This window comes from Manis javanica, chromosome 1, assembly GCF_040802235.1.
Source record: "Manis javanica isolate MJ-LG chromosome 1, MJ_LKY, whole genome shotgun sequence".
Classification (NCBI taxonomy): domain Eukaryota; kingdom Metazoa; phylum Chordata; class Mammalia; order Pholidota; family Manidae; genus Manis; species Manis javanica.
In genome coordinates this window covers 189,642,485-189,664,894 of record NC_133156.1, presented here as the reverse complement: position 1 = coordinate 189,664,894, position 22,410 = coordinate 189,642,485, and the positions used below count along the sequence as shown (strand labels likewise).

The following is a 22,410-nucleotide window of genomic DNA, read 5'->3' as shown; positions in this document are numbered from 1 at the left end:
ATTAGCATGTACCCAGTAACACAGTCTTAAAACAAAAAAGACAGACAAGTCTACAATCACAGTGGAAAATTTTAGTATACCAGTCTCAGTGAAAATACAGAAGAATTGAACAACATGACCAAGAAACTTGATTTTATATAGAACACTGTACAGCCAACAACTGTAAAATGCAGAGTACACATTTTCAGTGCACATGGAAATTTTACAATTGACCATATAATGAGTCATAAAAAAGTTTCATCAAATTTCAAAAGGTTAATATGATATAGAATAGATTAAAGTGTGTGTATGCATATGCGTGTGTCTTCCTAGAAAATGCTTCATTGTTTAAAATTAGGAAATATACTTTTAAGAAACCATGGTCAAAGAAGAATTCACAACAGGAATGTTAGAAATATTTTGAGCTGAATGACAATGAAAAATATGACAAAAAATTATCAGAATGCTGTCAAAGCCATGCTTGAATGGAAATTATATCGAATGCATACAATAGAAAACAAAGGTTGAAAAATCTGTTATTTAGTATCTATCACAAGAGTTGGAATGATAATATATTTAAACAAAGGTAGAAGACTTAAACTATTGGATATAAATAAAGTACATTGATTAAAAGTCTGGTATTTGGTGCAAGGATACAGAGTCTTTTAGTAGGCCTATATCCCAATTTATGACAGAGGTAGTTAATAAATAGTCACAGATCAACTGGAGATACATATATATATATATAAAACAAATTTTGAGTCATACCCAAAAAAGGTCAGTAGAGGTAGATTGTAGTTTTAAATGTTAAGATTAAAATAATAAACTTCTAGAAGATTAAAAATATATATATGTTCAAGACCTCGGTCGTAGTAAAAGATGTTAAAAACAGAGCACAAAGTGCACTAAATAGCCCCTGGCAACCACCATTTCTATTCTCCATTTCTATGAGCTTTTTCGTTTTAAGATTCCAGATGCAACTGATACCTGTTTGGGTTATTTCACTTAGCGTAACGCCCTCCTGGTTCATCCATGCTGTAGCAAATGGTAAGCTTTCCTTCATTTTTTTTGGCTGAATAACATTTCATTGTATACACATAAAACACAGTTTTTGTATCCGTTCATCTGTCAATGGACACAGGTTGTTTCTATGTCTTGGCTAGTGTGAATAATGCAGTGGACACAGGGATACAGATATCTCTTTGAAATACTGGTTTCATTTCCTTCATATAATTACCCAGAAGTGAAATTCCTGGATGAAATGGTAGTTCTAGTTTTAATTTTTTTAGGAATCTCCATATTTTCCATAACAGCTATACCAATTTACAATCCCACCAACAGTGTACAAGAGTTCCCTTTTCCTCACATACTTGACAATATTTGTAATTTTGTCTGATAAAAGCCATCCTAACAGGCATGAGGTGATGTCTCATGTGGTTTTGATTTGCACTTCCCTAATCACTAGTGATGTTAAATACTTTTTCATGTTGGCCATTTGTATGTCTTCTTTGGAAAAATGTCTCTTCCCATCCTTTGTTCATATTTTACTCAAATTGTTTTTTCTAAGTTGTATGAGTTCTTTACATATTTTGCATATTAACCCCTTCTCAGGTATATCATTTGCAAATAACATTCTCCCATTCCACAAACTGTGTTTTCACTTTTTTTGATGGTTTCCTTTGCTGTGAAGAAGATTTTTAGTGTGATGCAGTCCCACTTATTTATTGTGGCTTTTGTTGTCTATGCTTTTGGTATCTTATCTATCAAAAAAACAAAAGCACAAACAAAAAACACTGCCAAGACTAATGTGAAGGAACTTTTTCTTCATGTTTTCGTCCAGGAGTTTTATGGTTTCAAGTCTTACATTTCAATCTTTAATCTGTTTTGAGTTGATTTTTGTGTGTGGTGCAAGATAGGAGTCCAGTTTCATCCTTTTGCAGGTAGATATCCAGTTTTCCAACCACCATTTATTGAGGAGACTATCCTCCTCCCACTGTGTGTGTGTGGTGCCCTTCTTAAAGACTGGATGACCTCATATGCAAGGGATCATTTCTGGGATCTTTATTCTGTTCCATTGGTCCATATGCCTGTTTTTAAGTCATTACCACCCATAAAATGGAATACAATATAAACATTTATTATATAGACATATTTATTGATACATGAAACTGTCTATATCACATTGTTGAATGAAAAAATAAACAAGTTATCAAGAAAAAGCATAGTGTATGTGTGTATTCACATAGAGAAGTATTTTAAAGGATGTTCATCTCTGGATAGGAAGACATCAAGTGATACTTTGTTCTCTATACTGTATGATATTTTCTTTTTACTATATTATTTATTCTTATTCTTATATTTATTTATTATTTATTTTATTTATTATTTTATTAACTATTATTTATTTTTATCCTTATAATTAGAATATTTTCTTTTCATCTAAGGGCTTGCTAAACCATACTGATTTTGATTACAAAATACTTACTCCTTTATATATGTATAATTTAGGTCCTATTGCAGGCCTTTGTTATTTCTTGTAATAGCCATGTAAGAACAAGAGTTTCCTGTCTTGATAGTAATAACATATGATATCTGTATAGCACTTCCCAGTTTCCAAAGTATTTTCAATACATTATCCCCAGTGGGACTCAAAAACAACTTCTGAATAGGTATATTATTGTCATTTACATTAAAAAAAAATCCAAAGTTACTGACCTTGAAGGGAACTTCTGAACCAAATTTCATGTATTTTTCCTAACACCTTGCTGGACTAGGCTGACTTGGGGAGGGATAAACCCTTAATGTGGTCTAGATGTAATAAGGAGTGAAAGAAAACTGATGTAGCTGGAAAACAGAGGTGAGATTGGAGGGGCCTTAGATGCCATATTAAGGAGTTAGAATGTATCCCAAAGGCAATATGAAGCTGCTAAGGAGTGTTAAATAGAGAAGTAAAATTATAAACTATCATTGTTTTGACCAAGGGTCTGCAAACTTTCTGTGAAAAATCACACAGTTAATATTTTAGGCTTTACAAGCCATGTTCTTTTGCAACTACTCAATTTTGCCATTGCTGAGTGAAAGCAGTCAGACAGTACACATACAAATGAGTTTGGCTGTGTTTCAATAAAACATTTATGGACACTGAAATTTGAATTTGAATATCATATATTTTTAAGTGTTACATAATATTATTCTTCTTTTGATTTTTTTTTTAGTGATTTAAAACTGAAAAAACATTCTTGGGTTGGATTTGGCTGGCAAACCATAGTTTGCTGACCCTTAGTTTAGATGATGATCACTTAGGCTACAGTGGAAAAGTAGACAAAGAGGTGGGTCATTTTAGGCACATTTCCTCAGGTCTTGTACTGTCAGGTTGACTTTTTAATATTCAAGGCCTGTTGATGCTGGTTATATGTCTTTTCTCTCTCAACAACTGATAGATGCTTATACAAAAAGACTATTTTCAGATTAACTGATATACTTTTTTGGTGGTCCCTTTGTGTTCCATGTGATATTTAGTCTTACAGGAAGAGACATCTTGGGGTAGAAAATATGTATATGTAGGGCTAATCCTGTTTATTTATAAACTTAAATTTAAAGAGGCAATATTTCTGAGTATATAGGCTAGACCTACAGACCTCTGGATAGATGTTAATTGATCTATTACAAAACATGATAAGTTCTTTTAGACTATTTAAATGTGGAGCCTCAAATGTATATAGTAGATTCATGAGCTGAAATGCAACTTTGAGGTCTTAATGATCTCTTTAGGCTCTTACTGTTTCCTTAAGCAAAGTTACATATGAAGAGTAAGGATGTAGCATTCTGAATGATTGTCAATTTTTGCAAACAAAAAGGAAAGTGAAACTATTTTTCTCCTTCCCTTATATTAGGTTTTAATCTTTTACATGTAAAAATCCTTATGGGTTAGAGTTAGGGTCAGTCCATCAGTAGAAAGGATATTTGCAGTTAAAGAGATGTAAGCTAACATGGAGACTTTCTTTATATTGTTACTGGCTAAAACTGAGGCTAAATGCTGACACAGAGATGATTTGAAGAAAAGTTTATGGCACTGATTATATATTAATAATCCAAGCAGTAGAAATTACAGAATATAATACACTGAGAAAGTTTGCCAGCTTCTACCCATTTATATCTTTATCTCCTCAGTTCTTACCATGGCTAGAAAAAATACTGGGACAATAGACATAAAAAATTTAAAGAATATGAAGAAAATATACCTTTACTGGGGTAACTAGAAACAAAGATGGAGATAAAGAAGGAAAGTCAATAGGTCAGAAAATCTGGAAAGTGTTGTAAGTAAATTTCTGATACTGTGATGTCTGCATGCATAGATTTTGGTGAAATGGTAAAACCTTCCCTTAATATACTAATATGCCTACTCAAATTGACATAACAAAATACAGAGGAGAAATAAATAACAAAGGGTTCATACTTTTGAAATAATTAGATTTTTGCATGATCAACAAGAGCACAATCTAAATGAATGGTAAAAAGTTAGAATTTAAATAACAAACTCATTCCAAAGATAACCTAATGTCGTGAACCCATATTAACATCTAAAGCATCTAAACTTAATTAAAACTATACATTATCTTAACTATGCAGAAGGTTAAGATAAAAGAGCCTTCAGAAGTTTTTGTTGTTTTCAAGAAGCTTTTCTTTAGTGTTTCTTTGACAACAAGGAAATCTCTGTGGGGCAGAATATACTGGGAAACCAGGAAAGGTACCCCTTCTTTGTACATATGATCTCACTGTGTCATTATGGTGCAAGACCTTATAAAAGAAGAACCTGGTACACAGCTGAAGGACCTATAGGCAACTGGTCAATTTTATTATTCTATAGCTAATAAATTGGCTGATTAGGTATATGTGAATTTATAATCTCTTGGATCCACTTAGCACTGTGGTTACTTTAAAACTGTAAGTGACATTTATAATTTGTTACTTCTCACTAACATAAGGTACAAACTGAGCACATTCAAGATTTATGGGACATGTTTTGACCTGTCCTGGCTTCTATAGCTGTACTTCTTCAGAGAATGGATTAGACACACATTTAAGCTTATTAGATAAAAGGTGTCATTCCCTCACATGAAGGTACAGGAGGAAAAAGTTTAAGAATTATAAATTCTTAGAACACATTAAAAATCTTTTGGGCCCTGGAAAGGAAAATGTCAACAAGTCAAAAGAGACTAGATGGCTATTGACCAGTTTCATGAGGGCAAAGCTGCAAGCCACAATGGAATAATGCTGCCCCACCACGTATCTAAGGCATAAATGACACTAATCCTTTTTAATGGTCACAAAAGCTGACAACTTACTCAGCCTTAGAACTGAAGGTACAAAATCATCTCTGGGAATGACTCACCATAAACAGGTCACGAGCGCCAATGTCAACAGCTAACAGAAATGCCTTTTCAAATCTCTGGTATCTATAAGGAAGAAATGTTAGAAGTTGTAAACAAAACTATACACAAGGAGAAAGCTGCTTGGTTAAAGTATTTATGTGGTATTGTTTTTATTCTTCTGAATGAGAGAAATATTTTCAAACAGAATGAATTTTGCCTCCTGGGAAATGTCACTGTGCTTAGGAGCAGCTGAGGCGCCAAGCCTTCAAGGCCTTCAGTGTGACTTACAAGTGCGAGTGTGACCCAGAGTAGGTGCGGCTGACTTCAGGGAAATGATAGCTTAGGCAACATGTTTCTCTTACTTTTTTACTTGATTGTTCTTTGCAAGAGAAAAGAATGGGAGATACAGCAGGATAAGAGTAATTTAAAAACAGTATAAGTAGACTTTTGTGTTTCTTTGATAAAAGTTGAGAAATCAAATGTTGCATTATTACAAAAGCCTCATATTTGTGAGTTTTTGGAAAAAAATACATTCTAGCCTGTTGTAAAACACTATAAATGGTTTGTAAATATTTTTTAAATATTACTTTTCTACTTTTCCATACCATACTCTTTCCTTGAAGTGTAACTCTGAGAATTTTCCTTTGTGAAAGCTTAATTGTAAGCTAAGACACATGATAACAAACTATGGTTTGAATTAATTACCTTTAAAGAAAGTTTAAGATCTTGATACTACAGCATGTCATGAACATACATTTTGTACAGGGTTTTGGAAGGAAAAGTCATCTTTATTTTGTCTGAATGCTGATTTACATAGATAAAACTGTCAGCTTCTCTGAATCTAGAAACAAATATGTAAATAACCAAGTTGTTCTCTGTTCTCTACTTTAAATTGTAAAAAATGGTGGTATAAAATATTATGAGAGTTCAAATAAAACATCAGAAATATGCAATATTATTAATAGATTACATAAACTATATTAGTGAAATAGCCAAAATAATTAAAATTCAAACAACCTAGGCTTATTATTATTATACATGAGCCTATAGGTCCAGAACCTGAAACACTTCACAATTTTCATGTTATGTTTGAGGACTGTTACCCCTATCTCCTCCTTGGCCCTTCTTTTAGTATCTCTAGTATTTGCTGAATCCCTGTCACTGTTGGACAATCAGAAGACCACTGTGTTTATTTTTGTTCCAGAAAGCTTACTGATTCATTATATATTCAGTGGAGCTGGGATGTATTTGAGAAGAGGACAGAGGATTAGCAAATTATACTACTGTCCATACATTCACTGCCACCTTGCTTTGTTCCTGGCCACTGAAACTTTTGACAATAGTAATCATCCATCTTCTAATGATCAAACAAGGTAAGTCCTTATCATGTATGCCTTTTTGGCCATATCCGACCCTATAAACTTCCCCTCCTTGAAACCTTCTCTTTCCTTGCATTTGGAGATGTCATTACTTGTTTTCCATTTCTTAAACTGCATCTTAGTCTCCTTTCCTAGTTCGTGTTTCTCTCCCTAGTCCATGAAGTTGGTATCCTACAGTCCTCTTTTATTTATATCCACTCACTCTAGTCTCTCCAGTAATCTTAGCCACTCCCAGCATAGTGATAACTTCATCAGTGATGCGACCCTTTAGTTTCCATCTCTTCCTGAGCTCCGAACTCTTTCCAGGCATCCCAAACTTAACATGTCTAATATGTCCATTGGTACATCAATTTAGTAACCATATATATGATGAACTGAAATTGGAGAGAGTGAAATTAAGGGGGACAAGTTAGGATGCACTCTTCTTTCTAGGTAAGAGTTAATGATGGACCTTTATAAAATGAAAGAATTGGCACTGGCACCTGGCAGCATGTTCAGTCAGAAATACCTAAAGGAGCTCCCAACTAGATTGTTTATAAAATATAAGTTAAAGTGCACTATAGGACTCAAAAAAATAAGGAAATCTCCAAGGGTGACATATGTTCACTCAAAAAGTAACCAAACAAAATCCTTAGATTAAAACTAGAGTAAGTATTCCTGAGCAGAGAGAAAATATTGCGGGGGGAGTGGGTGAGAAGAACTATTCTCAGGGCCATCACCCTGAGGAGACTGAGTCCTGAACATGTCTCAAGGGAAAGGTGCTAATCCAAAGAGTTCTGAGGAAACCAGAGGCTAAAATGTTCCCAGGTTATTAGTGCCCCTAACTCTGGCAGAAAAATATTCAAGTCTGGATTAAAGCACTTTTGACAGAAGTCTCCCAGATTACCATTAATTTAGTAAAACAGATACAAGTTAGTAACCAAAGATTTCCAAATATATATAACAAGCTACTATGATGGAAAATTAGAAAATAACAGAATTATATCTCCATGGATTTCAGATAATTGAATTATTAAGGGTAGAATGTACAATAATTCAGTATAAGATATTTAAAGAAATAATGATGGAACCATGAAAATAAAAATGCAACAAGAAATAAAAATCACAATGCAGATTTTCTTAAAGAATAAAACTGAACTTTGAGAAATGAAGAACTGAATTATCATAATTAGGGAACTAAAAGATTCATAAGTAAGGAATTACACAAAATGTTGCACAGGGAGACAAGAGATGAAGAATATAAAAGAGAGGTAGAGCAATGTAGAGAACAAGAAAAAAATCTAACTTGTCTAATCAGGTAATTAATAGCTGGGAATTTCTAGAGCTGGTAAATGATATGAATAAACAAAAGATGAATAATATCTATCAAGCAGGATAAACTGAAAGGAATCCATAATTATGCACATCTGACACAGAAATGCAGAAATCCAAAAATAAGACCTTAAAAACTGACAGAGAGAAGATGGGTCACCAACAAATGAGCTACAAATAAACTGACGACAACCTCTCAACAGCAACAACGGGATGTAGAGACAGGAGGAGAGTATCTTCAAATTAAGCATCAATCTTGTATGACATAAAAGTGGAACTCTCAACAATGAAAGCAAAACTAAGATGCTTTCAGATATATAAAAACCGAGAGCATTCCACATAGTTTTGAACAAAGGAACTTCTAGGGACATATCTCGGAAAAAAGGAAATGACCTCAGAAGAAAGGTCTGAGAAAGGAATGGCTTTAAAAACAAAAGATTTGTTAATAATATACAGGTAAATAAAACACATATACATGTACGTTCACACACAACAAACAAATGTTTTGATATTTTTTAAAAAATGTTTTGAGATTTAAAATCAGAAAATACTAAGCTGTATCACGTATAGCAGAAGGGAGTTAAAGTACTATCCTTGCTTTTTGTACTGGGAAAATATTAATGTTTGAAATTAGGAACTATGCACAGTCAGATTTTAATGGTAACCACTGAAAAGTGTATAAGTTGCTAAAACAGTAACACTGTAGAGTGACAGTGAGGAAAAGGGAACTGAAAAAGAAAAAAATTCAAGCAGTACTTTAAAAATCAAGAAACGAAACAAAGGAAGCACAGGAAAATAGAACAAATGGAAGGCACAAAGGAAGACAGAAACAGCTCAGTATAAAAATAATCATGTAAATTTAGCCTCACCAGTTTAAAGACAGAAATCTATCAGACTAGAAAAGTAAAATTCAGTTATATATTATTTATAAAAGCCACACCTAAATGATAAAGAAAATAAGGTCAAAAGGAAGAGAAGAAAATATATCAAATAAATATTAATAAAAATTAATCTGAGGACATTGTTAATGAAGACATAAAACAGTGCAGCCATTTGGCAAAATTGTTTGGCAGTTCCTTAAAATGTTAAACATAACTTGACTATATAATTCCGCTCAATTCCACAGCAATTCCTAGGTATCTAGTCAAGAGAAATGAAACATTCCAAGGAAAGAATTGTTACACTATATTCATAGTGATATTACTCAAAATAGCTTAAAAGTAGAAAGAATCCTAATGTTGATCAACTGACGAATGAACAAAATATGGTATATCTAAACAATGGAATAGTTTTCAGCAACAAAATGGAATGAAGTACTAACACATACTACAATGTTAAAAAATAGTAAAGAAATAGAGGTATTACACAATTTCAAAGCTAGATTTATTGGTTACACAGACCTTGTCAACCTTAGAGAATACACATCCTCTTCAAACACACATGGAATTTTTATGAATATAGTTCGTAGTAAGTAAAAAAGCATGTCTCAATAAATTTTAAAGAATAAATATTATAATGAATCGGTCAACAATGTGATTTTTTACAAAAATATAAACAATAAATCCACATGCATGGATAAATTAAAAAGTCATTGGCCAAAGAAATCATAATAGAAACTTTTAAATATTTATAAATAAATGATAATGAAATATACAGAAAAACTTGAGCAAACAAGACACTTAAAGGGAAATTAACAGCCTTAAGTACTTATATCAGAAAAGAAAGGTGAAAAATTGATGAGCTAAATATATCCCATTTGATAATTTAGAAAAAATTATCTCAAGAAGACAGTGGAATAACATGTTCAAAGTACTGATAGGAAATAAAACTGTCACACAGATTCTATATACAGCAAAAGTTATCTTTCAAGAATTAAGGTAAAATAAAGACTTTACAAAAAAAAAACTAAGAAAAACTAAGAATATGTATCAACAGAACTGCCTATAAGAATGGCTAAAGTTCTTTAGGCTAAAGTAAATGATTCCAGATGGGAGCTCACTTCTACAATAAAGAATGCAAAGCACCAGAGTGGTAAATATAAAGGACTTCATTTTCTTTTTTTCTTTTACATCTGTCTATTTATAACAAAAACTATAACATTGTTTCATAGGGGTTATAACATATATAGCTAATACACATGGCAACTGTAGCATTAAGAGTGGGGTAAGGTGTGTAACTGATCCAATTCAGTTGCAAGTTTTCTACATTTTACATGTAGTATGCTCTTAAGCCTAAACAGACTGTGGCACACTAAGGATGTGGAGGTAACAGCTGGACTTTCTAGACTACTCTTTATCCTCCAGGTGCCTCCTCACAGCAGGGCTTCTTTCTGTTTAGCTCACTTCATCTCATTTGTAAGTTCTCCCAGATGACATTGGGGAAACAGGCTAGATCTCAGCTGTTCTCCCAAACCAAAATGGGGGAAATTATGGAGCAGATGATGCCCTCTTCTTAACACTATGTGCTTCTCTTTTGCACACACCTCTCTAACAGCTGAATCTGAGTCCCTGGTAGGTGTGGGTTTAAGGCTTACACTGTGAGTGGCTGAGTGCTACTGCCCATCTGCTCTAAGGTCAAAGCCTCTTTCCCTGCAGAGCACAGGATAGGGTATGTTGAAGAGGAGGGACAGTAGTGGAATGGGTACAGCTCTGCCTGTCTACATTATTTTGGCCTTAAATTGAACTATTGTTTTTTGTATGGATTTATGTAAGGCTTTGGAAGTCTCCTGGAATTCACAGGCATTTATGAGGTGCAATAAGGCAAGTTATAAGTTTCTATGATGTTTTATTTATGTACACAAGTGCAAATAGCCAATTTGTATATCTTTTTAAACCTTTCCTCCTACCCTTATCTAGTATGAAATTTGGTTAAATAGTAAAATACTGTTTTGAAACAACAAAAATGCTAAATTATCTCTATTTTATTTAAAAAGATGTTAGGGAAGTGTTAAAACATTTAACTTTCCCATGCTTCCTATTTATCTGAAGGATGAAAACAATATAATCTCTTCTTCCAACCAATTTTATGCGATTATGTGATAAATATACAGTATAAAATATTCTTCAGAAATTAATATGAAACCATTTTCAATGTTTAGTTCCAATACCCTTTAACAATATTATAACTTGACAGTACAATGTGAATAAAATGAAAGTTCCTGTGGCCAGGATTCTCACCTGGCCCTGGCTGACTAGCTCACTACACACGTGTGTGTAATGCGTTGTTATGAACGCTATATAAAGAGCTCCACCCAGTGCCCTGGGCGACATGGTGGCACAGCTGCAAGGCTGCAGGAGAGCAGAGCAGAGGCTGAAGTGGTGGCAGCACCAAGGGCAGAGGCCCAGAGGATGGCTGTGCGGGCAGAGAGGCCCAGAGGCAGAGACTGGCTTGCTGCATGCAGACTCGCTCTGAGTGAATGGGATTTTAATGATTGACCTGCCACCGTGAAAATAAAGTTGGGTATAACCCTTTTACTCCAAGAACGTTTTACTGTCATTTCTTTGGTCACATTGAATCCATAGTGAACTTGCCCAGGGCTGAAACCTACTGGCAAGACAATATCCAAACAGATATTTTTATATCATGGGATGAATAAATTTGGGGAATCATAGAAAGCTGTACTTCGAAATATAGTTCTGATTTAATCTGGGTTCAAAAGCAAAGAGGAGAGGAGCCTGTAACCAGTGACTCTTGCAGTGGAAAGAAGGCTGTCGAGCACATGACCTCTTCTACACCTGATTGCTTGTGTTCCCCCAAATTCTTTTGTTAAAAACCTAGTTCCCTATGTGATGTTATCAGGACCATGAAGTGGAGCCTTTGAACAGTGATTAGGTCTAAGAAACTTTTACCCCAAACAATGCAAAACAAAATAAACCTTAGTTTTGCATCAGCCTTAAGGCCAAATAATGGATGTCAGTGTTGTGGTGTTACTTTAGACATGTTCTGGTTATTCAGAGAAATGTAAGCATTGATGTCTTACAGTCAGAGTGCCAACTGTTAGATGCCATTAGTGAACGTTTTTCTATCAAACAAAAGCTAATCAAGAAAACTACTTTTAGTCCCTTGTCCAAATCCTTGCTGGTTTTCATTTCTTATTTTCTAATTTTTTTCCAACATGAAAAATTCTTAAATTGCAACATTACCTTTATGCTAAACATGTAATTTTTTTGGTGGTGTTTTTATTTTATTTTCATTATAAACTTACTATACAAATGTTTTCTTCTTTTCAAAATACAAACAATGCAGATACAGAAAAATCGTCTCATAACCACCTCCCAAGCCTGGAGATAAGCAGAGGTGAATAGTTTTAGTTTTATGGGTTGTGTCTTTTCATACCATTTACTGTATCTTTACATACGTATTAAGTACCAAAATAAATGGTTTAAAAACATACCATTTTAGCAGGGATTTCCCTTAGATGCCTCTGTCTAGTAGTACCTTTCAATATTCTTCCCTCTCAAGGAAAACCTTTATGTTACTAACCTCTTACTACTGTGCTGCTCTTCAAATGTTAAGTATTTATGTCTGAAAACAGGCATGGTGGAGCATTCTCAGCAAAGTGCTTCAGGCTAAAAACAGATGTTAATTTAAAATGCTCATAAAAACTCATGGCACCTGTTGTTTTCACACTTTTACTCAAGCCCCAGTCTTCCAAATTCTAGCCTTTATTTCGGTAATTCTCTGCAGTTTTTCTTCCATTCCAGCTGTAAGTCTTTTTTGCAGAAATCATTTAAACTTAACAGAAAAGCTATTTTTTACTGAGCAAACCTATCAAAATGACTACACACACAGTCAGCTCAAGGAACATTATCCATAAGGATAAATGTCAATTGTCTGGATATGGTATCTCAACAATTTTAACTAATGGAGCAGAAACTTAGTAAGTCAGTGTTTTGCCTGAAGGTTTCAGCCTCAGGCAAGTTCACTATGAATTTAGTGAAACCAAGAAATGACAATGGAATGTCCTTGGGGGAAAAGGGTTTATACCTGGCTTTATTCTCCCAGAGGCAGGTTAGTAATTAGTTGTTCTACCTTCTTTACTATGGTTTTATTTACCCTGTTGACAGCCATTTAACTTTAGGAACACTTCCATCTGTAGCAGTTCCTCCAAAACACACTGTAGAGGTGGTTTGTGGGAGGTAAATTCTCTCTGCTTTTGCTTATCTGAAAATTGTTTAATCCCTCTTTCAAATTTAAATGATAACTTTGCCAGGTTGAGTATTCTTGGTTCGAGGCCCTTCTTTTTCATTGCATTAAATATATCATGCCACTTCCTTCTGGCCTTTAAGTTTTCTGTTGAGAAATCTGGTGATAGCCTGATGGGTTTTCCTTTGTATGTGATCTTTTTTCTCTCTCTAGCTGGTTTTAAATGTCTGTCTTTATCCTTGATCTTTGCCATTTTCATTATTATATGTCTTAGTGTTATCTTCTTTGGCTCCCTTGTGTTGAGAGATCTATGCACCTCCATGGCTTGAGAAACTATCTCCTTCCCCAGATTTGGGAAGTTCTCATCAATTACCTCCTCAAAGACACTTTCTATCCATTTTTTCCACTCTTCTTCTGGCTCCCCTATGATGTGAATATTGTTTCGTATGGATTGGTCACATAGTTCTCTCAATATTCTTTCATTCTTAGACAGCATTTTTTCTCTTTGTGTCTCAGCTTCTTTCTATTCCTCTTCTCTAATTTCTATTCTGTTTACCATCTCTTGCTCCTACATCTAATCTGCTTTTAAATCCCTCCACTGTATGTTTCATTGCAGATATGGAAATTCTTAATGATTGTATCTCTGTTATAAATTCATCCCTGAGTTCTTGAATATTTTTGTGTAACTCCATGAGCATGTTTATCATTTTTATTTTGAACTCTCTTTCAGGAGGATTGGTGAGTTCACTTTCATTTGGCCCTTTTTCTGGTATTTGTGAGATTTTTGTTTGAACCAGTTTCCTTTGACATTTCATATGTGTATGTGGCACCTGCTAATGTCCAGTAGCTTTAGTCTCTGGAGCTACTTAGCCCCTGGTGTGATGTTGGGGGCTGCAGGGGAGTGGTGCTGGTGCCTGGGGGCAGTAAAGGGCTATTTCCTGCTTCTTGGCTGCAGTGCTTGTCACCACTGTCAGAACCAGTGAGCCAGCACAGAGGTGTAAGCCTCTGTGCTTTGCATCTGTAGCTGCCATAGGCAGGGCTTTCCTCTGGCTGGCCTGACACCAGGGCAGGGATTATCGGTTTGCAAGGTAGTACCAGCATGCCAGGAGGAAGGCACAGCAGCCTGAGTATCATAGTGTGGGGCCTCGGAACTGAGTAACCAGCCAGTGGGATGGAGCACCCAAAGCTTCTGAAAGTTCCCACCCTGCTGGACAGAGTGCACCCAGACAACCTTGTCCATGTATCCCTTCTGCTGTGCAGCAAGCTCTGTCCAAGCCCTGCCCCTTCAGCAGCCCTCTCGCTGCTAGGAAGCCTCTCAGACTACCCACCTTTCCTTTGTCCCAGAGCATCCAGATGTGGGTCCCTGTCCTCCACAGACAGGTAGAATCTCAGTCTCTCCAAGTATTCTGCTGGCCTTAGCTTTCCAACCCCATTAATCTCCAGAGCACCATGCACTGTAGGTTTATGCTCCCAAAGGAGATCTCCAGGACTGGGTGTTCAGCAGTTCTAGGCTTCTACCCCCTCCCTGCTCAATTTCTCTTCCTCCCGCTGGTGAGCTGGGGTGGGGGAAGGGCTTGGGTCCCATTGGATCAAGGTTTTGGTATGTTTCCCTGTTTCGAGAGGTCTGTTCTGTTCTCCAGGTTTATGCAGTCTGGTGCAGCCTTCTTTCCAGTTGCTCTTTTAGGATTAGTTGTATTAACTATATTTTCATAATATATATGGTTTTGGGAGAAGTTCTCTGTCTCACCTCTCATGCCGCCAACTTGAATCCCTCTGATTTTTCCATTTTTAAGAAGTCTTTTATTTACATTCATTGCTGATCATCACTTTTTTTTTCTTGAAGGGTTCCACAGATGCTATATTTTCTGAGGATTTTCATGTTTGACATGTTTGCCCATCATCTCTAAACTTGACAGAAATCTCAACTGGGTAGAATATTCTTGAATTACTCTGCTAGTATTTTCATTTTAGGAACTTTTTTCTTGTATTATACATTTGAATATATTTTTCTTCCTATTATCCTAATGTTAAATCATATTTCCTAGATCTAACACATACTTATAATTGCTTTAATCTCTATGCCTTTTATCTATATTTACTGATTATCTCAAATCTGTCCTGATTTTCAGGGATGTCTATTCTGTCTGGTGCTATTTCTGTTTTATTTAATTGGAATGTTTAGACCATTAATGACTTGTTTTGGTTTTAAATCTACCACACTGAATAAATTTAATGCTCTTTTAATTTGTTTTCCACTTGTTCCATTTATTATTTGTTTCTTTTTTATTCTATACCAGTATTGTTTTTTATCACTATATTTTAGGGTTATATTCTATCTCGTTAATTATTCTCAACTTTCCTTATATTCTAGAAATAAGCCTAACATTTTAAATGTCACTGTAAGAATAATGGCTCCATGTAACTATATATATATAGCTCAGGATATAAGAGACATCAAGATGAGCTCATCTGCATCTGTGAAATACTAATGCCTTTATTTATTGATTTATTTTGGTTAAAATAGTACATCCCAGAAATGTAAGGATGATTTATTATTAGGAAATCTGTCAAAAAAGTGGCTATCTTTATAGTAAAGGGCAAAAAATTACATATAATCTTATCTAAAGATCCTTAAAAGGAATTCAGTAGTATATAAAATATGTTACAGATGGTCATTGGTAAGGAAAAGACAAATGCTTGGTTAACATGATTTAAAAAATGGAGGATTCTAGGAAGATGGAGTAGGAAGCACCGAGAATCAGTTTTCCCATCTAGATGATAATTGCACAAGAGGAATCTGATGCAACTATTTTGGAACTCTGAAATCTATTAATGGTTTGCAACTTCTGGGGGAAGACTTGGATAGTAATTTGTGACTATTTTTGGTCAATTTTGCTCTTACTATAGTAGCAACTACTCATCCCCCAACCCCAGCCATATGGCAGGCAGCTGTGCATGTGTTCCTAGAGCAGTGTGTACAACTGCCGGAGCTAGAATAGGGAAAAAGGACCCTATCCTCCAAACATTGGTGAACTGTGTTCTGATCACTGATTGCTGCTTCTGATCACAGAGATGCAGACAAAGAGGCAGGCAGCCATTGTTGTTGCATTTCCTTTCACTGTTACAGGCCCTTTATCCTCTCTGGTTGAAATGACTTTCAGAAGATTTAAAGGGCCAATGCCCTTTTATCACCACCTCACCAGTTTTTTGCTTTTTCCTCTTTTGAGAGCTAGACATTAAAGACTAGGACATTCAAAAGCCATTGCATGTGAGAAAATTACAAAGTGGGAAAATTAGAACGTGACCCTGCATGCCCAGGGAAAGGCTCAGAAAAAACCTGAGAAGACATTAAGTTCACACTTACGGTTGATCCTTGGCACAGAGACAACCTAAACACTCAACAACAACAAACAACAGACAAAAACAGAAAAAATAGTAAACCTTAGGGAAGGAGAAGAATCTGATTTCCACAGTTCCTACATTATTAGATTCAAATGTCAAGTGCTCAAGAAAAAGAATCCTAATGCATACAGAAAAACAAAGCATGGTCCTTTCAGAGGAAAAAAAAAATCAAGAGAAACGACCTGGAAAAACCTAATGGCAGATATACTAAACAATGACTTTGAAACAACTGTCTTAAAGATGATCAACAAATAAAGATGTGGAGAATGTCAAGAAAACAATGTGTGAACAAAAAATGGAAATTTCAATAGACAGAAAACCCAAAAAGAAACCAGAGAGAAATTCTTCAGCTGAAAAGTATGAAAACTGGAACTGAAAAAATATTCACTAAATAGATTTGAGCATGCAGAAGAAGCCATGAACTTGAAGATAGGACAATGGACATTATTGAGACTCAGGAGCAGAAAGAAAAAAGATTAAAGAGAACAGAGCCTAAGAGATTTGTGGGACACCATCAAGTGGACCAACATATGTATCATGAGGGTCCAAGAAAAATAAAGGGGCAGAGAGAATACTTGAAGCAATTATGGCTGAAACTTACCAGTTTTGATGAAAGACAAGAATATAAACATCCAAGAGCCAACATACTCCAAGATGAACTCAAAGAGACCCACACAGACACACATTATAATCAAAATTTCAAAAGACAGAATCTTGAAAGCAGGAAAAAAGAAATGAATTATTACATACAAGTGGCCCTAAGTAAAAATTTAGATTTCTTATCACAAACTTTAGGGCAAGAAGATAATAGAAAGACATACTCAGTGTGCTAAAATAAACATTTATGTAAAAGTTATTATTACTATAACATTGCTTTGTAACTCCAAATCTTGTTTTTGACACAGTTTAGGAGACTAATGCACTTAGAAGGATTATTAATGTATATTTTGTGACTTGTAATGTATAAAGAAGAACAATAGTCCCCCCTCATCCAGTTTCACTTTCCACACCTTCACTTTCCTCAGATTCAGTTACCTGTGGACAGCAGCAAGCCAGAAAGCAGAGAAAGGGAAAAAAAAGGATATCTCAATTGTGGATCATCTCAGTTGATACATACATATATGTATGTATAGACATACATATATATAGAAAAAACTACCTTAACCTAATAAAAGCCATATATGAAAAACCCACAATAAACATCATATTCTGTGGTGAAAGGCTAAAAGCTTTTCCTCTAGGATCAGAAACAAGGCAAGGATGCCCACTCTTGCCACTTCTATTCAACATAGTACAGAAATTCTAGCAAGAGCAATTATGCAAGAAAAATAAATAACAGGCCTCTAAACTGCAAAGGAAGAAATAAAATTATCTCTTTTTGCAGATAAAATGTTCTTGTATTCATTAAAAACTAAAGACTCCACAAAAAAGCTGTTAAAACCAATAAATTCAGCAAAGTAACATGTTACAAAGTCAACACACAAAAACCATTGGATTTCTATATATTAATGGCAAACAATATGAAATAGAAGTAACAAAATCAATTCCTTTTATAGTAGCATCAAAAAGAACAAAATACTTAGGAGTTAACCAAAGAGGTGAAAGACCTGCTCAATGAAAACTGTAAAACATTGCTGAAATATTAAATGAGATATAAATAAATGAAACCATATCCCATGTTCATGGATCGGAAGACTTAATACTATTAGTGTTGCTACTATCCAAAGTGATCTACAGATTTAAATGCAATCCCTAGCAAAATCCCAATGACATTATTTGCAGAAATAGAAGAACACATCTTAAAATTCATATGGAATCTCAAATGACTTTTAATAGCCAAAACAATATTGTAAAAGAAAAGCAGACTGGAGGACTTAACACTTCCTAATTTCAAAACTTACTACAAAGCTAGAGTATTCCAAAAATTTTAAATAGCATTACTATATATATATATACATATTCAGCAATTTTATTTCAGTATACATGTGCAAAGGAATTGAAGGCAAAGTCTCACAGAGATATTTGTATACCAATGTTCTTAGCAGCATTATCCTTAAAACCGGAAACATGGCAGCAACCCAACTGACCAGCAACTGATGAAAATAGATAAACAAAACATGATATATACATACAACAGAATTCATTCAGCCTTAAAAAGGAAGGAAATTGTTTAATGTGCTACAACATGGATGAAACTTGAGGACATTATACTAAGTGAAATTAGGCAGTCACAAAAAGACAAATACTGTATCATTCCACTCATATGGGGTACTTAGAGTAAACAAAATCATAGGAACAGAAAGTATAATAGTGTTTGTGAGGGACTGGGAAGAGGGGAGAAAGGAGTTACTGTTCAACAGGTATAGAGTTTCAATTTTACAAGATGAAAAGAATTATGGGGATGGAAAGTGGTGAGGGGTGCACAACCTTGTGAATGTACTTAATACCACTGAACTGTACACTGAAAAATTGTTAAGATGTTTAATTTTATGTTATGTGTCTTTTGCCACAATAAAAATAAGAAAAAAATAAATATATAAATATATAATATTTTCAGGAAAAAAGTTTGTTGGGTGTTTTTTGGTGTTTATGGCTCCCCTGCTCAGCTGGTATTCTAAGCATGTATTGTCTACTTGTATGAACGGGTCACAGCTCTGTTTTACCATCAGCCTCTCACTCAATCACAGGTGGGAGGACAACCATCCCAACCCCATCAACGAGGTGAGCGCTGGGAACTGCACGAAATGTCCCCACGGCAGAATATGAAACAGAAAAACAAAAGTGTCTGGGGTTTATGTATGTATGTTTAGATAAAATATGTAAAAGTATATTTGTATCTGCATGTATGTATGTGTATAGTATATTAATGTAAAAATATATTTGTGTGAGCAAGTGAGAAAGAGAGAAAAATTGAGAAGGCTAAAAGCATATCCTGAATTAAATACTGGAACAGAAACATGGGCAAAATGGTGGAAAAAACAGTGAAATCTGGATAAAGTTTGGAGTTTAGTCAATAATCCCAATGTCTGTTTTTCAGTTTTGACCAATATCTGATAACATTAAAGGAAACTGGACAACGGATATATGGGAATTCTGCAAATTTTCTGTAGATTCCAAAATTAAAATTTTACTTAAAAAAAACCCAAATCAATATGTATTTTTTATAGATATACAGAATCATTTTAAATTATGAAAGACTAGCAACATGCTAATTCAAGTCACAAAGAAGCATTTTATCACCACTGTTATTTACTAGACAAGAATGAGAGGTGTAAATATATGAAGGGGAAAGATTATTTGTGAACAACATGATTACTTTGGAAATCCAAAATAATAATAATGAAAAGCTATTAGAAATAACTACTAAATGTTCAAAAGAGTAATCATTATAAAATTAGCATACACACATTAATAGTTTCTTATATACTAGTAATCATAAAATTGGGAAATTTAATTTAAATATCCTAGACATACAGTAAAAAAAATATCCTAGACATACAGTAAAAAAAACAAAGTCCAACAAAACATGCAGTAGTAAACTTGACATGAGAAATATGAATATAAAAATATATTTAGGGATATAAAGGAAAACTTGAATAAATGGAGAGAAACCTGTTATTGATTAGAAGCATTCAATATTATGAAGATGTTTCTTCCTAAAATTAATCCCCATATTCAGATGATTCTAATCAAAACCCTCATGGGATTTCTTTTGTTCATTTGGAACTTAACAGAAGGACCCTAAAGTTCATCTGAAAGTTTAAAAACTTATTATGAAGCAGGAACAAATTTTGAAGAATTTGTCATCATATCACACACGAAGTTTTAGTAAGTGAAACAATATGGAGAGAGCAAAGGAACAGATTATTGGAAATAGAGTCCATAAATTAAATGCTATATGGCCAAGCAGGGAATAGAAATATATTTAATGGGCCATGTGTAAGCAGCACTAAGAACTGGTGGGGACTATGGCAAAACAGAGAACATATAAGCCTATTCTAGAAAGGACGTGCGCTACTCAGCTCTGGCTGCTTGTTGTCTAAAAAGCCCAGGTTCAGTATTAAAAATGATTTGGTGGGTTTTTATTTCCCAGAGAAATCATAAATTGGGTTTTTATGCAGTATCACAATTTTTAAATGTTGACTCAAAGTGTGTGTGTGTTTGTAGACTCCAATGGAGGAACACTACTTTGTGACTGCTACCCAGTGTTATTCTATAAATATTAGGGAATAAAAGTAGGTTCACAAATCATGAGAAAATTGTGAAAACAATGTTAAGACAATTGCCTAGAGAGGTGGGAGAAAATAAAGCTGGATCTGTGTGTTATTTCTTATGCCAAAATTATTTTCAGAGTTATAAAAATAAAATATAAAACATAAGGTCATAAAGATGGAAGGAAATAAGGGTAAATATTTTTTATAATCCTGAGGAGAGAAGATTTAAAAGTCAACAAACCATAATGGAGAACACTGATATATTAGTTGACCTTATGAAACTTATATTGGAACAGTAAACAAAAACACATCAATTAGATTGAAAAACATATTATGGCAAATAAGGACAAAATATTTGCAATATATTAAAGATACACATAATATCCAAAACTTGCTTAAAACTCTATAAAAAAGATATCCCAGTGGAATGAATACATAATTAACAAAAGAATCACAAATGGTCAATATATTTAGAAAGATCCATGCATATCCAGCAAAGACATATATAATAGCAACTTTTTTTGTAATAGCCCAAAACTAGACACAACAGAAATGTCCCTCAACAATAGAACAGATAAGTAAAATGTGGGATATTCCTACAATATTTGTCATGAGAAGATAATAGTAATTAAAATGCACCTACTACCACCACAAGTGCTACTCTCACAAACATGCTATTGAGCACAAAAGGCAAACACAGAAGAAAAAACTGGATAATTTCATTCACAAAAAGTTCAAAAACAAGTAATACTAATTTACGGTGTCAGAAATAAGAATACTGGTTACCTCTGGAAAAGGAGACGGTAATTGGGAGGTGGCAAAGGAGGGTTTCTGAAGTGGTGGTAATGATCTATCTCCTTACTGGCTTGCTGGGTTTGTAGTTTGTTTACTTTATGATAAATATGGTAATTCAATGAGTACACACTTAAGACTTGTTTGTTTTTCTTAATACATATTAGTTCAATACATTTTTTAAAAAAGCAATTTTAGGAAAAACAGCAAACAAAACAAATAGCAGCAAATAAATATATATGTAATTTCCCTACTCTACTAAATCTGTTTCTCACACTGTATGTAAAAGTATTCTTGGGAAACAACCTGTATCCACCAGTGGATGAACAGATGAAGAAAATATGGTATATACATACACATACACAATGGAATATTATTCAAGCATGAGGAAAAAGGAAATTCTGCCATTTGCAACAACATGGATGCACTCTGAAAGCATTATGCTAAGTGAAATAAGCCAGACAAAGACAAAACTCTGTGGGCATCATTTATTTGTGGAATCCAAATAAAAAGTCAAACTCATAGCAACAGAGAGGAGAGAAGTAGTTGCCAGAGCTGGGGGTTAGAGAAAATATGGAGAGGTTCATAAAAATTTCAGCTATTAAAAGAAAAACTGTATAATTTCATCTAATGTATAATACTGTGACTATAGCAATAATATGGTAATGTGTAATTGAAATATGCTAAGATAGCAGAATTTAAATGTAAGCAAAAAAAAGAAAAAGACAAATATGTGAGGTGATAGATGTATTAATTACTGGATAGGGGGAATCCTTTTATAATGTATATATCTAGCAAATCATTAAGATGTACACT

General features: G+C 34.2%; 1 protein-coding gene across 15 annotated transcripts in view; it reads right to left on the bottom strand.

Moving 5' to 3' along the window:
- The window catches only part of WDPCP (WD repeat containing planar cell polarity effector), a 405,181-nt gene that overhangs the window by 189,094 nt on the left and 193,677 nt on the right, over window positions 1-22,410 (bottom strand). For all 15 annotated transcript variants that reach the window (XR_012121045.1, XM_036996612.2, XM_036996613.2 and 12 more), the window contains exon 13: window positions 5,372-5,435. Coding sequence is in view for 14 of the 15 variants with exons in the window: in XM_036996612.2 (XP_036852507.2) it covers window positions 5,372-5,435 (64 nt within the window). In the remaining variant the exon portion in view is untranslated. The remainder of the gene's footprint in view (window positions 1-5,371; window positions 5,436-22,410) is intronic.